This window comes from Drosophila kikkawai, chromosome X (genome assembly GCF_030179895.1).
Source record: "Drosophila kikkawai strain 14028-0561.14 chromosome X, DkikHiC1v2, whole genome shotgun sequence".
Lineage (NCBI taxonomy): Eukaryota > Metazoa > Arthropoda > Insecta > Diptera > Drosophilidae > Drosophila > Drosophila kikkawai.
Genome location: NC_091733.1, coordinates 24,802,397 through 24,816,502, shown reverse-complemented (window position 1 = coordinate 24,816,502; position 14,106 = coordinate 24,802,397). Strand labels below are relative to the sequence as shown.

The window sequence follows — 14,106 nt, the reverse complement described above, 5'->3', positions numbered from 1 at the left end:
TAATTTAATTTAAAAAATTAATTTCAAGTTTGCTAATTTTATTTTTAATACAGAAAAAAAATATTTTGAATAAAATTATTTAAATAAAAAAAATTTTTATTAAAATTTAAAAATTGCTAATTTTATTTTTAATCTAGAAAAAAAGTCCCGCATACCAGAAATTATTATAATTGACTAATAAATAAAATATACAGATATAGTTTTCTATAGTTCTCTTTGCTTAATCTTCACTGTACTGCGAACTGCGAGTAACTTTTGGAGGGCTTCAGCACTGTATCTGTATCCGTATCCGTGAGTGCGTGTATCTGCTCCTGCGCCCATGTTCCCCAGCCTGAGATACAGATTCAAAAAAAGAGGGGCTCTCCGTTTCTTCTTCGAAGAAACCCCCCTTGATGGCAGCTCCTCTTGAAGACCCCACCCTGAGGCCCCAATCTTAGTGGAACTATCTCGGTGTCTTGACCCATTTACCCAATAAAAAAAAAACACCAAAAGGCAGCAACATTTTCCATAGTAATCGAATTACGTTTCAATTTATTAATCATATTTATTGCATATTTACTGCTCTTTTATAGTCATTATAGTTTTTTTTTTTTTTGTTTTATTATTATTTTGTATTTTCTTATGGGTGGTGGTGTATTTGCTGGGGAACACAGAACATTGACGACTAGTTGTTATTTTTGTGGATTTTTTACGGGTGTTTAACTTTATCTTCATAGCCATTATTGTAAATACATATAAATACTTGTAACACTTAATACAAACTGCTTTTCCTAGGCTTAGTCCAAGTTGTATTTGTTTTTAGTATTATTCGGGGGGGAAATTTAAGGAAAGTTTTAAGGGAAGTTTAAGGGAAGTTTAAGGGAAGTTTTAAGGGAAGTTTTAAGGGAAGTTTAAGGGAATTATAGAGGAATTTTAGAGGTAAATTTAAAGGCTAAATATGAACTTTCTCGTCTGTATTTATCAGAAAGAAATATATAGTTTTTAAAGTTGATAGAAATCTGAAAAAGAAACTGCAACAGTTTGCCTGAAATATAGGAAATACTATCCTTAATCTAAAGCTACATCATGAATATATATCTGCAGATATTCCTAAAGAATATCTGAATAATTTCTAAATAGAGGACTCTTGGTTTTTAAATGTAAGAAAAATAGTTGAAATATTTTAGAAGGTGAAACCTTGGAAAAGTAAAGGAATGACTTGTAGAGTTTTAAAAAAGTTGGCTAAAGAAGACCTATCGATAACAGACGATGAAATGAGTCCCACAATTGTTACATTTATTTTGATTTTCCTTTTTGTTTTTTTACTGAGTAATAAGAACAAATAATGTTTTGGGTATAACTTGCATATTTCTTTTCGTTTTTCGTTATCATTTTCGCTTTCTTTAATCTCTTTTGTTCTATCGGTTTTTGGGTTTTTGTTTGTTATCGTATTTTATCGGTTTCTACGTGGAATAGGAGTTCCTCTAATGAGACTTCGATAACTATGGCTCATTGTAACTACTTAGTTTCCCATAAATTCTAATACAATCGGGCTGTAAATATATATATATGTATATATTCAATATTAAATTTTGATTTTGGATTCAATTTGATTTCGATTTCTTTGTTTTTTTTTTTTTTGTTTGTTTTTTTTAGAGCAGTGTCCGAGTCGGTGTACAATATATAAATACATATAAGAAAATGCATATAAAGTTTACAGTTAATTCTAGTTAAAAATTTAGTACGAGTATAAAATTGAAATAACTAATTTAATTTAAATATATTTTTTATATATATAATATACTTGTTTTTATTTGCTCTTTTTAACTCCTTTTGACTCCTTGATTTCTTCTTGTTTCGTTTTTGGCATTTTTTACTTAACTTTTGTTTTTTTTTTTTTTTTTGAATATACAATGGATGAGTGAGTAGATTCAAATGAAAAACCCAATCTCGTGACAATCATATAACATAGGCTACGTAAAGAACTCTTTGGCATTGAAAAATATCGTCATCTATATCCTAGATACCTTATATATACCATTATGGTATGACTATATATAAAAAAAAAGAACACACATTCATATTCATATTCATATTCATTTATATCTCCTTAAAATTTTACTCTTGTGCGTGTCTTACAGTAAGTGATTTCCTTTCCAATATCTGATTTGTCTTTCTTCTAGTTTTTCTTTTGTTTTGTTTTTTTTGTTTGAGCCTTTCTAATACTGAATTAGATGTTGTATGGGTAAACAAGCACAAAACACAAACGCTGCCTATCACAATAATATAAAATATATAAGAAAATGGGGAAGGAAACAAGGTTCCTAACAACACCGAAGATCACCTACGGCTGCTTCAACAGATTTCGCTTAATGATCAACGTAATATCTCAACAATAATTATATAATGGGGAAAAAGGATACTCATCGAATGTCTACATTATAATGGAGTGAGTATATATATGTTTTTTTTTTTTTGTTTTTTTATAACCTTAGGTGCTAGGCTGTGAGTGTTTGAATGTGTCAACTGTCTACTTGGTAGTCCAGTGTGGGTTTTATGCGGTTCCTGGTGGGGTTCAAATGACTTCTCCTTCTCTTACGATTTCACTTTCAAGTAAATATCCTTTATCCTGGCTTTAGCTGATCTTTAGTTTAACAACCCGCTGATTCTTACTCAGTTTCAGTTCTATATAGTGTGTATATAAACATATAAAATGCTTTTCATAGCAAAGCCTAACCCTTTTTTTTTCGATATATTCTTGAATTTTGGCTTAACTTTCCTTTAGTATATGAGGGATGCTGAACATGAATACTCTCTACAAATAACTGGCATATCCTTTAGAGTGATGTTTTCTGCCTAAATCCTGAAAGGATACCCACTAATGCTGTATTGCTTGTATAACTCTCGCTCTAAATATCCTTTCTATATCTCTTTTTTTGTCGGGATATGTCTTTAAAAGGGGCTTGTGTCTAGGGATGCGCTGGTTCGTTTTCTGGGTGGTGTCTCTAATGGTGGGTGATGGTGGTTATGTCCTAGACAAAGCTGAGCTCATGGCCACTGAGGGCATCAATGAACTCAAAATGCGCGTAAACTCATTCGCCATTGATCACGTAAACCGGACAGAAGGCCTTCTCCGTATTCAGAGATTGCGGCGACAGCGCCCGGATGGGTGCCCTCAAACCCTGACACCTGTCGCCGCCTAGCTCCCCTTCTTCCTCTTGTTGTACAGCTTCTGCTCCTGCTCCACCTTCAGCTGAATTACTCTCCCCACTGTCCACCTCCTCGACGGTCTCCAGTTCACCGCCCGCCAGCGTTGTAGAGCAATAGCAGTAGGACAAATTCGTTTTGAGATCCTCACAAAATTGATGCTGCTGCGCAATGCTTTGGATGCGCGAGCGGGCAAACTCTCACATATACGTTGGCTTTAGCTTATAGGCCCGCTTCCAGATCTCGCACAAGCAAACTGTCGAATGGAAACGATAGAATATAGCCAATGGCATCGATACATGCGTTATGATTGTCCAGGCCCACAGCCCATAAAAGTTCAATTGTATGGGATGGGATTCTGCTCGTGATTTCTCCAACGTGCTAATCGCCCACATGGCCAGATTGACCACCAGCATAAAGGTGACTATCTCCCGTCCTGGCTTCTTTCTTATATGCTCTGGACTAACAGCCTGTCGACGGCTGGCATCCAATATAAACATTGTCTGGCAGGCAGTTTGAACAATCGAAGCCAAGGCATTAATGGGTACCAGCATATCATCGCTGCGCAGCGTAAAGTGTCCGGCAATTACGGTAAAGATATTATACAGAAACGAACCCGTTTGAGCACCCACCAATAGTATATCATCCAGGGAGAAGCTTCTGTAGGCATCATACTGCAAATGCCGGATCTGTATCATGCCCAGCAATGTGGCAATTGTGGCTGTGCCATAAATAAGCAACTCACAAATGGTCACCTCCGTCACGGCCATGGCCACAAATTCGGGTCGCGAAATCAAAACAAAGAAAATAATCAGTGAGATGATGGTCAGCACTAGGATGAGAATGCCCACAAACAGACCCTTGTGGGCGCGGGCACAGTCCACCGAATAATGATGCGGCGAACGCTTCATCGGTGAGCTAATCATGTCCGGACGTTGAGGTGTATTCGGTGTCTGTGGTCGGGAGATGCTGCGCCACATCACATACAGTATGGCGGCACAGATCAGCGAGTACTCAATAGTGCAGGGAAATAGAAATGGAGAGGCATCCTGCACCAAAGTACCAATGATGTTTGTTCGGCGGCACTCAAAAATCTGATAGGGTCCCTTGAGCCCGCGGGGCACTCTCAAATGCGCCGTTGGATCATGCGGTATGATGGCATGACCACGCGAGTGTCCTGGTATCCTATGCGAAATCCTCAACGTACGATTCTCCGGATTGTAAAAGGTCAAAATCTCATGCTTTGTCTCCTGAATGAGGACATTCAGCCATACGGCCAGATTGGTCCCGATCATGTGCATCAGGCCGAAGCGTGCGATAATCTTGTAGCGATACACCTTGATCTGTTCGTTGTTCAGGAAAATGAAGTACATCTGGATGAAGATGAAGGCCATTCGGGTGGCCGGTGTCAGGGCCAGCAGCACATTGTGGCATTTGGTATCCGGATTGAGCTCAAAGTACTGGCCAAACTCCAGGCCCGAATAGATCATGCTGCCAATACCAAAGGCTGCACGGGGGAGGGGAAAAAGTGTATATAGGGTTAGTATAACCTAGATTCTTGCCAGGATTTGGTGGTCACAACACTTACCCACAGCCCCCATGCGTAGGTAGAAGCTGCCATAGTGATGCTGCCTGCCCAGGGGGGAGAGCAGCGAGGGTCGCCGCACTGGTATTGCCGGTGGCAGGCGGCGATGCACCGAGTTGCTATCCGTGTCCGATTCATCCATGCTGTCCGTGCCACTGGCCTTGGTCGTCGATTTGTTGGGAGAGGTGGCTACGGGGGGTAGGAATTTAGAATTTAATTTATCATTTATTATAATATTAATATTAATATTAATTTATTAAGAAATCCCTTAGAGCCTTACCTATGGGCACTGGCAACTTGGGTCGTCCCCAGAGCAGGGTGGCGTACATAAAGAGCAGGAAAATCATGCTGCCTATGTACAAGTACAAATAGTACACCTAATGGGTGGAAAAGTAAATGAATTTTAGCATTAGTACATATTTTGTTAGGGTTTTCCCTTAGCATTCAAACTCACCTCATAGAAGGATGGCGGAATATAGGTGGAAATGACCTCGGCCATGGGAAAGGCTATGCCCATAACCACCAAAAGTTTGCCATAAAGTGCAGAGAATAAGGTGGCCAAGGCATCGCCGCTATGAAATATAAATTTAAAAAAAAAATTAAGGAAAAATAGTATTATTAAATAATTAAAATCAAAAAGAAAAGCTGGTTTATGTTAAATTTTTAGGTAAGAAATTTCGCAGTAAATTTTTTATTCATTTTTAGGCTTCCTTCAACTATATTATTAAAAAATAAAAAATATTATAAATATTAAATAATATTTTAAAATAAAAAATAATATTTTATTATATTATTTAATAAATAAATAATATATATATAATAATATATATCGATATATGGATAATTAGTGGGTTCAAAGTCCACAAAAATAATTTATTCAAATAAATATATTTATAAAATCAGTTAAAATTTGAAACAGAATTATATTAAAAGAATTCTTCAAATATGATAAGTTTTTAATTATGAGTTAATTTAAATTAAATTAAATGAACTTCCGGAAATCAAAGTTTATAGCTAAAAACAAGCAAATCAAGAAATCGCTTTACTTACGCCTTGACCCTCGGCATTGGCGGATACACAAAGGATGGCCGGTGGGTGCGCTTGATGGCCGGCAGCACCGGATAGTTGGTCAGCTGGTGCGAGTGATACATCAATGCCAGCTGCCCCTCCTCCCGCTGGCTACCCAGGCCACCGCCTCCTCCTGGCTGTGAGCTACTGCCTCCTGGCGATGAGGGGGGATCAGAGCTATCGCCACCGCCACCGCCTCCGCGTCCAATATCCCGATCGCCATCACCCTCACCGGTGCCCACGATCAGGCCACTGGGTCCTGGTGTCTCCTGGATGCTGCTCTTGTGCGGCAAACTCGACTCATCGATGGTCACATGATGCTGCGAACCGGAACGAGCCGATACCCGGCCCGGCGACACGGCCACTGCTAAGTCTGGGCCAGCCGAGGATGCGGATGTGGCGGCTAACAGCCCAGCACCGGCACCGGAAACGGAAGCGGGCGTCATGAGACGACGACGCTGATCACCGGGTGAACTGCCGCCCTCCGAAGACGATGGCGGCGGTGCATAACTGCTGGGCACCGTAGGCGTGGGCACCCGGACACTGTGCGTGTGATGGTTCTGATGGTGGGGATGCTGGAACTGGTGCGGCAAGTGATAGTGATGGTGACTGCTGGTAAAGTGAGCCCGGGCTGGCTGGCTGGTGACCACGGTCGCCGGAGCCGGCTTTGGTTTTTGCTCATCCTGGTAGCTAACGGTGGCCAGCGGTGGCTCCAAGGGTTCGCCAACAGCAGCGGAACTTAGGGAGCTGGTTGAAGGGGAAGAGGAGGAGGAGGTGGAGGAGGATGATGATAAGTCCGACATGAATGAGATAGATATATGGATATATGGATATATGGATATATATATGCGTGTGGCTGGATCTGCTGACCGACGTGAGCTCACTGAACCACCAGAGGCTTTAACTTTGGATTAAGGTCCGAGCACTCGATTTTGCAGATACAAATACAGAGGCACCGTTATGCAGATACAGATACACAAGCACAGATACAGATACTATACAAAGAGCTACAGAGAGATACACAGCCATAGCTATAGAGATACGGATATATAGGCTGCCGCAGCACCTTAATTAAATAATGGTCTCCCCCTCGAGAGTGTGTGCTTTTGGGGCATTTTTCATTGTATCCAATGCCCCAGACATTTCCGTTCCATTCCCATTCCCCCGAATGCATTGAACTTCGCCCGCGGTAGAGAAGACTGACCTCTATTTATAGATCACGGGAGTCTCCTTGACCTTGCGGGGAATACCCATCCCAACCCCAGCCATTGTTCCACCCACAAAGCTAACTTCAATTGCTTTTAATAACGCACAAAGCCTCGGATTCCGTTTCGGATTCCAATCCCAGAGATTTCCAACTAAAATCCAGACTAGAGACTACAACAAAAATAAGTATAAACTTAATGAAAAAGCCCCACGGGGCAATTGAAACTAATCGCCGTCTAGTGGATATATCCACACACACACAGTACGGCTGGGTAACAGTGCGTTTCATAATATATATATAAAGATATACAATATCTAATATATATAAAATATATATCTATAATATACAATATATATAATATGTATATAATAACAAACAGCTTCAAAAATTCGTATTTTATTTGCTTAAACAAATCATTTACAGAGGAGATTTAAAATCTCTTTAAAATCAGTCTAAAAGTATGCAACAATTTCATGGTAAAACAAGCTTTTCTTAACGTTTTTACATTATAAGTCCAGACAAAATCTAAATATTTAAATTTCTTTTTCCTAGCAATATTTTCCCTCTGTGTAATATATATAATATATAAAAACCTCTGCCACCTCAACCTTCATAGAAAGCAAGTTGCTGTCCTTAGTCTTAATCTTACATTTCAAACAGGATTTTTGAGACATATTATTCACATCTTAAAGCCAAAGATATCAAGTACTGACTGTACCTGAATCTGGGTATATATAGCATAAACCTGGTTGATTTGCCGCTTGCCATAATGGAAATATGAAATATTTTTCAGTACGTGATTGGGATGTTTAATTAAGGCGAAACGGAGAGCAGCGCATGCACATGACACATGACACATGTCGGAAGTCAGGTGGATTCGAAAGGGGGTTGGGATGGGTTTTGGGGGGGTCTAGGGGCACCGACATCCTGCCATGAGAGATCCACGCATCATCATTTATTCGCATTCAAATCAAGAATCGGGGCTAGATTCAAATACACTTTGCCGTGTGCTCCGAAAAGCCACTCGAAAGTAAGGCTGCAGAGCCTCATCATTACGACAGCTGGCTGAGGGATTACACAGGGCGAAAATATTGCTAGGAAAATAAAAAAATTGAATTCCATTCAAGGGAAGCTTGTAGGGAATATTTAGATTTTGTTTTGTATTTAAAACTCTTTAAAAATAATGATTATAATGTAAAAACTTTAAGAAAAGCTTGTTTTGTCATGAATTTATTGCATACTTTTAGACTGATTTTAAAGAGATTTTAAATCTTCTCTGAAAAAATATTTGTAGCTTCTTATTATTTTATTATATTTTATTATATTATAGAAAATAGGAATAGAATTTAAATACAATTATTTAAATTTTAAATCAAAAATCAAAGCAATGCATGAAAAATTAATATTATAAATACATTAGAAGCTACCTTTTACCTTCTAATAGTAATTAATAATGTTAATAGAAGCTGCCTTTTAATATACTAATATTATTTAATTTTCCTGCATTTAATTTTCTTCCCTTAAAATCATAAACTTGCATATTTTTATCTCTGTTATTTTTTTTTATGATGATTTGCAACAAGTGTTGTGCTTGGAATGAGAAACCTGAGCTCTCTGGGCTTGTAAATAACCTTGACATCAGGACACACACGAAACACACAACATATCCTCGGCACAAGGACTGCCTGTGCCTTCTGCAATTGTGTGGGTCATGCACTCGAGCGCACTTGTAATCTGATTTCTAAAAGCGTGCTGCATACTTCAGGGCGTCCCTTTTCTTTTATATTTTTGTTTGTTGTTGTTGTCGTTGGGGTTGTTAACCCCACAACAAACCACCTTTTTCGTGCCCCATGTGAGCTTGAATGTTGCATAAATGGATGGAGGGATAAATGGATGGAACCATAGCCACCCGACAGTGCACCTGCTTTTCATCTTTTTTTTCCACCATTTTCCCCACCCAACACCAACTCCACCTGTACAGTGAACACTTGACACTCCCAGCCAAAGTTGTGGCAAAAATTGATTTGTTTACACTATTCTTTGACTATAAACAGGGGATTTCCTAGAGAGGCGATGAGGGAAATGTTTATTTAAAATCCATTTAGGCTTACAACGGTATCACATTTTATATTTTTCAAGTAATTAAAAGTATTAAAATAGTTTTTAATGTTTATTAACATTTTTCAACAAATTCCTAAACCTTTTAAGAGCCTTCCTTTTATAGTAAATATATAAATAAATATTTACTATTATATTTAAATATTTATTAACATTTTTCAACAAATTCCCAAACATTTTAAGAGGCTTTCTTTGCTATTAAATATATAAATAAATATTTAAATTTAATAATAAATATTTATTAACATTTATCATTAATTTCCCAAACCTTTTAAGCATCTTTGATAGTAAATTCTTAAATATATATTACCTCCAAACCTGTGACATTTCCTGATATTGAAATATACCATATATATCAATATCGACCGGAAGACGAACGACAACCGCCAGTCAAGTCATCCGTTTGTCAATTGAAGCCAGCGATTAATTTCCGGCTCGAAGGGCGGAAGGCATTTCATTTCGTATGCGGTATTCATGAGTGCGAATGCATTCACCCCGGTTACGGTACGGATACATGGACATGGACAAAGGCCGCTCTGAAAGGGAGGGGAAGGCGGAGCACCTGGGCATTCGGACATGAGAGCAAATACAAAAAACCGCAGCAGAAACAAGGCAGGCCTTTTCAATTGACCCATTTTGCACAAAGAGGGACTGGGAGGGGGGCCTCGCTTCTTCTCCGGCGGACTGTGGCTGGCTCCGGGCAATTTGCCGAGTCGCACATGCATTTAGCGCCACAATAATGGGCGTGGCATTGGGGCCAGACAGGGCCCAACACACACACAGAAGGTGACATCCAGGACCTCGACGAGGACGAGGACAACAACCTGGCTCCATAGCCGTCACCTTTCACCTACCTGCTGCTACTGCAGCCTGCTCTTCTCAGTTTTTTACTTATTTTTTTATTTTTTTTTTTTTAGTTTCCATTTCCATTTACTGCAACAATTTGCGCCTGTCAGGCCAATCGAGCAGAGCAGCCCAGCTCAGTTCAGACCGTGTGCCTTTGAATCCGTGTAGCGTATACGCACTCAAAGGCCGCACATTACGTATACGCCAGGTGGCTCCTGCCACACTGACATTCAAAAAGTTGAGAATCGCTAGAAACATAAATGATATTTGACAAATTTGCACGCTTCTCCTTCTCCGGATCTTCAAGGAATCATTTCAATTTCAATTTCAATTCCATTTCTTTATTCTTTTATTATTTCCCAAAAACTTCTCCAACCTTTTTCTCTCAGTGACCCCCGACTCCGGCCGTATTCGCCGCTGTTTACGGCGTGAAACTTGTCCGGGTGTTGCTCTGGAAACGTGATGTTTAATTAATGTAAAGTGAGGCAGGCGGCAGACAACACCAAAGCGGAGCAGCGAACCTAGTAGAGCAGGGAGCAGGAGGATGGTGGGTGCCCACACCCACCATTCCTGATGCAGCAGGAGTAGAACATGAGCACCTAAGTTAAACAGTTTTGTTGAGCTATTAGCAGCGACTAATGGAGGCTGACGAGGACGAGAACGATGATGTAGTTAAGGGGGGAGCTTTAGGTTTTGGGCCAGGACGAAGAGCCGGCTGAGGACGATTATGCAATTAGAGGAGCGCCCGCGGGAAGCCCAAGCCAGACAAGATGTTACAGTTAGATAGGAGTAAGGCTTGCAGGCTTGCCAAGGATCTTAATCTCAAGATGAGACAAGGGGGGAATCCCTTCAAGGAAAACATAACATGAAGAAGGATACTTTTGTGGGGCTACAAGACAATTCTTAATCCAATTAAAGACTTGTTATCCTCGGAAACCTATATATCCGCATCTCTAGTAGTTACCAAATCCTATACCCCGACTTCAAACTCACCTGGCTGGCTCCTTGGTGACTCCGGCAGCAGCAGCGGCGGCAGTGGCTGCCGTCTCCGCCAGCTTAGGCGGACTGCTCACCAGTGGAGGACTGCAGACCCGCGGCGGTGTTGTGATCCTTGGCGGACTGTGCATCTGGCGGGCCAGCTCCGGCGGTGGGCTACGCATTAGCGGTGGCGATGGCATCACCGGAGCACCCTCACCAGCCGGCGGGCTCTGTACGCTCTGACGCTGCGACACCGCCGGACTCCGAACCGATGTCTGCGATTTGATCGAGGCCTGGGGAGAGAGGATGCCGGCAGCATGGCCAGCCGAGGCCACGGATCCCGTGCGTGAACCAATTCGAGATCCTGGCTGGGAGCCAGCCCTTGATCCTGGCTGTGAGCTCTGCCGCGATCCTGGTTGTGATCCCCTCATCTGCTGCGATCGCTGGCTGCCACTGCGACTGGGTCCACGGCTCTCCGGCTTCGGAGATCCTCCACCACCGATGGAGGCGGATATGGAGCCGGTGAGGCCAGCCAGGGCACCGCTGGCTATGCTGGCCGCTCGCGGCGAGCTAATGCTGTCGCCGGGCTGCTCCTGCAGCGATTCCCTGTCCACGGACAGTTCATCCGTCTCCACCTTGGTTAGCTCTTCCTCCTCCTCTTCATTATCGGGCTCCGGCTCAGGCTCCTCCTCCTCCTCCTCATCTGCCTGGTCAAGTGGCGGTGGCGGTATAAAGCCCCTGTCCTCGTCCAGCTCACCAAAATGCTCTGGCGGCGGTGCTATGATCGAGGAGGCCGAATAGCCATTGCTTGGCGGTGTGGTAATTGTGGTGGACTCATCCTCGTTGTCCAACGAACGACTGTAGTCCTCGCGAGCTCCACTCACCGGCTCCGGTTCCGGTTCAACTTCAGCCTCGGGTTCCAGTCGGGGATTCGGCAGAGGCGGCGAATTGGGCTGGGATTCAGCTTCGTTCTCGCTTTCCGACGAGGGCGTCAGTGGCGGTATCTGGCTGATGTGCTGAGCCGGTGGCGAGGATACCATTCGGCTGAGATTGAGCTCTGGACACGGCGGCGGGGTCACGGGCGGTGAGGGTGAAGTGGATGGTGATTTGGTGAGCGGCGGTGTAACCACCTGGCCGAGATTGTGTCCCTGGACATAGGAGAGATTCGATGGTAGCGGCGGCAGTGGTGGCGGTGGCGTTGACTTGTCCTCATCATCGGAATCTTCCTTCTCCTCTTCGGGATTCTCCTCCAACTCTTCTTGTGCTTCTTCAGGCTGCTCCTGGGGCAGTGGCATGGGCACAGCATCCTCGGCATCATCGGTCTCCTCGCCCTCGCCATCATCATCGGTCCGCAGGCCGGCATCATCGAGCGGGGATAATGGTGGCGGTGGTATCAGCGCCAGATCAAGCACAGAGCCAGCTCCCTCCTCCTCGGGCTCCGGCTCCTCCTCCACCTCCTCTTCATCCTCCTCCTCCTGATCATCCTCCTGGGGATCCTGGTCCTCTTCCTGCTGTGGCGGTGGCGTGGGCGTTGGCGGTATGTCATCCGTCTCTGTCAGCGTGGGCAGCGGCTGGCCCAGCAGCGTGGGCAGTGGCGGCGGCGGTGGTGCCACCAGAAGCATTACCTCCTCGGCCAGCGAAACTGTGGGCAGTGGCGGCGGTGGCGGTGGTACCTCCTGGCCCTGACCCTGAGCCTGGGCTGTGTCCACCTCCTCGATATCGGAGTCGATGCCCTGGGCAAAGTCCATGTAAAAATTGTCACGCGAATCGCTGCTGCCGCGTCGGAGCTTCAGCGACAGATCCGGCGAGCTGTCCATTTCGGCTCGCTTTTCTGCTTTTATCTAACGGGATTTCTTTCTGCCAGAAGGAAATTCCTTCACACACTCATACACATACGCAGCACACGCACGCACACAGTCACGTGTGTTGTCCTTTTCGTGGGGGGAGGGGGATATTTCTCTGTTTCGTTTAATTACTGCTTCAAGTTTATATTAAGTTTATTATTAGGTTGTTAATCCTTGGTCTTTGGCGTTTTCACTCCATTTCACTGCACACGCACATTGTGTGTATCCCTAAAATGCACAAGGAAGAAGTGTCAAAAACACGCATACACACGCTCATACACACACACAGCATCCCTCTCTCATTACGGGCTTTCTCTTTGCCGCTCTCTCTCTCTCTCCTTTTACTTCCAGGGCTCCAGCCAGAGGCGTGGGCTGAAGGGGCGTGGCAGTCCTAGTGCAGTTAGCTGCGCACTTGGCTTTTTACGCAATAAAATCTCGAGAGTGCGTGTGTGTGTGTGAGTGTGTGAGAGTGTGAGAGCGTAAAAGTGCGTAGTAGGAAGGAAGGAAGTGGAAGAAGGAGGCAGTAGGCAGTAGGAGCAAGATAGAAGCAGGGAAAGGGGTAGGGAAATGGGAAGGGGAAAAGGGGAAAGGGGAAAGGGGCGCAAAGTAACGGTTGCGTAAAATAAAATCACATCAACAACAATAATTAATTGTAATAACAATTAATTGTTTAGCATTTTCACAGCATTTTGTTTATATATTTAACGTTTTTTTTTTTCTTTGAACTTTTGTAAAAGTAAGTCAGAGAGTACCGTTATGTACACACACAATAACAACACCCACAAAACAAAACAAAAAATAAAAATCGGTTACGGTTCGTGTTCCGGTGTTCCCGTTTCCGGGCGGTTAACAACCGTCTTGTGCTCGATTTACTTGTATTTTTCAGCCGAGTGCCGCGACTCCTGCTGCTCCAGCGGCACTTAAATTTAGAATGAAGAGGACGCAGTGGCGTCCGTAAGCGGAATCCCAAAATCACAATCAAAATGAGCTGCGCCACACACACTCACACACACACACACAGCCTCTCTGCGCAGCTGCCGTTGGGCAGAGAGCTTTACGCTGCCGGTAGTTGTTTGCTGGTGGCTCTATGTAATGCCAACGGTGGTTGTCGCTAGCATAAAATACAACAACAACGCACTTGACCGGATTCCAATTGCTTTGTTTTGCCAAAGTTTCGAGTTCGCCGTAATCGCCAGCCGTAATCCGCGATTTCGCGGCGTAGAAGTAGGGTAGAAAGTCAAGTGCGATGTGCAGACGGAGGACAGAAGGTCCTG

General features: G+C 43.2%; 1 protein-coding gene across 1 annotated transcript; it reads right to left on the bottom strand.

Annotated features, from left to right (window-relative positions):
• Positions 1–501: 501 nt before the first annotated feature.
• OtopLc (Otopetrin-like c) lies at positions 502–13,786 on the bottom strand. The gene is made up of 7 exons (XM_017179901.3): positions 13,706–13,786; positions 11,004–13,060; positions 5,822–6,586; positions 5,226–5,343; positions 5,052–5,148; positions 4,775–4,960; positions 502–4,693 (listed from the first exon to the last, which is right to left on the bottom strand). The coding sequence occupies exons 2-7, from the start codon at positions 12,803–12,805 to the stop codon at positions 3,387–3,389; spliced, it is 4,275 nt and encodes a 1,424-aa protein (XP_017035390.1). The 5' UTR covers positions 12,806–13,060; positions 13,706–13,786; the 3' UTR covers positions 502–3,386.
• Between the last annotated feature and the right edge of the window lie 320 nt (positions 13,787–14,106).

What these genes read in the sequence shown, in the direction of transcription:
- OtopLc (XM_017179901.3), bottom strand. Translation starts at nt 12,805, where the DNA reads ATGGACAGCTCGCCGGATCTGTCGCTGAAGCTCCGACGCGGCAGCAGC. An exon ending in CAAGTTGCCAGTGCCCATAG is followed by an intron (nt 4,961 to 5,051) that starts GTAAGGCTCTAA and finishes TACCCCCCGTAG; the next exon opens with CCACCTCTCCCAACAAATCG. An exon ending in CCTACGCATGGGGGCTGTGG is followed by an intron (nt 4,694 to 4,774) that starts GTAAGTGTTGTG and finishes TCCCCCGTGCAG; the next exon opens with CCTTTGGTATTGGCAGCATG.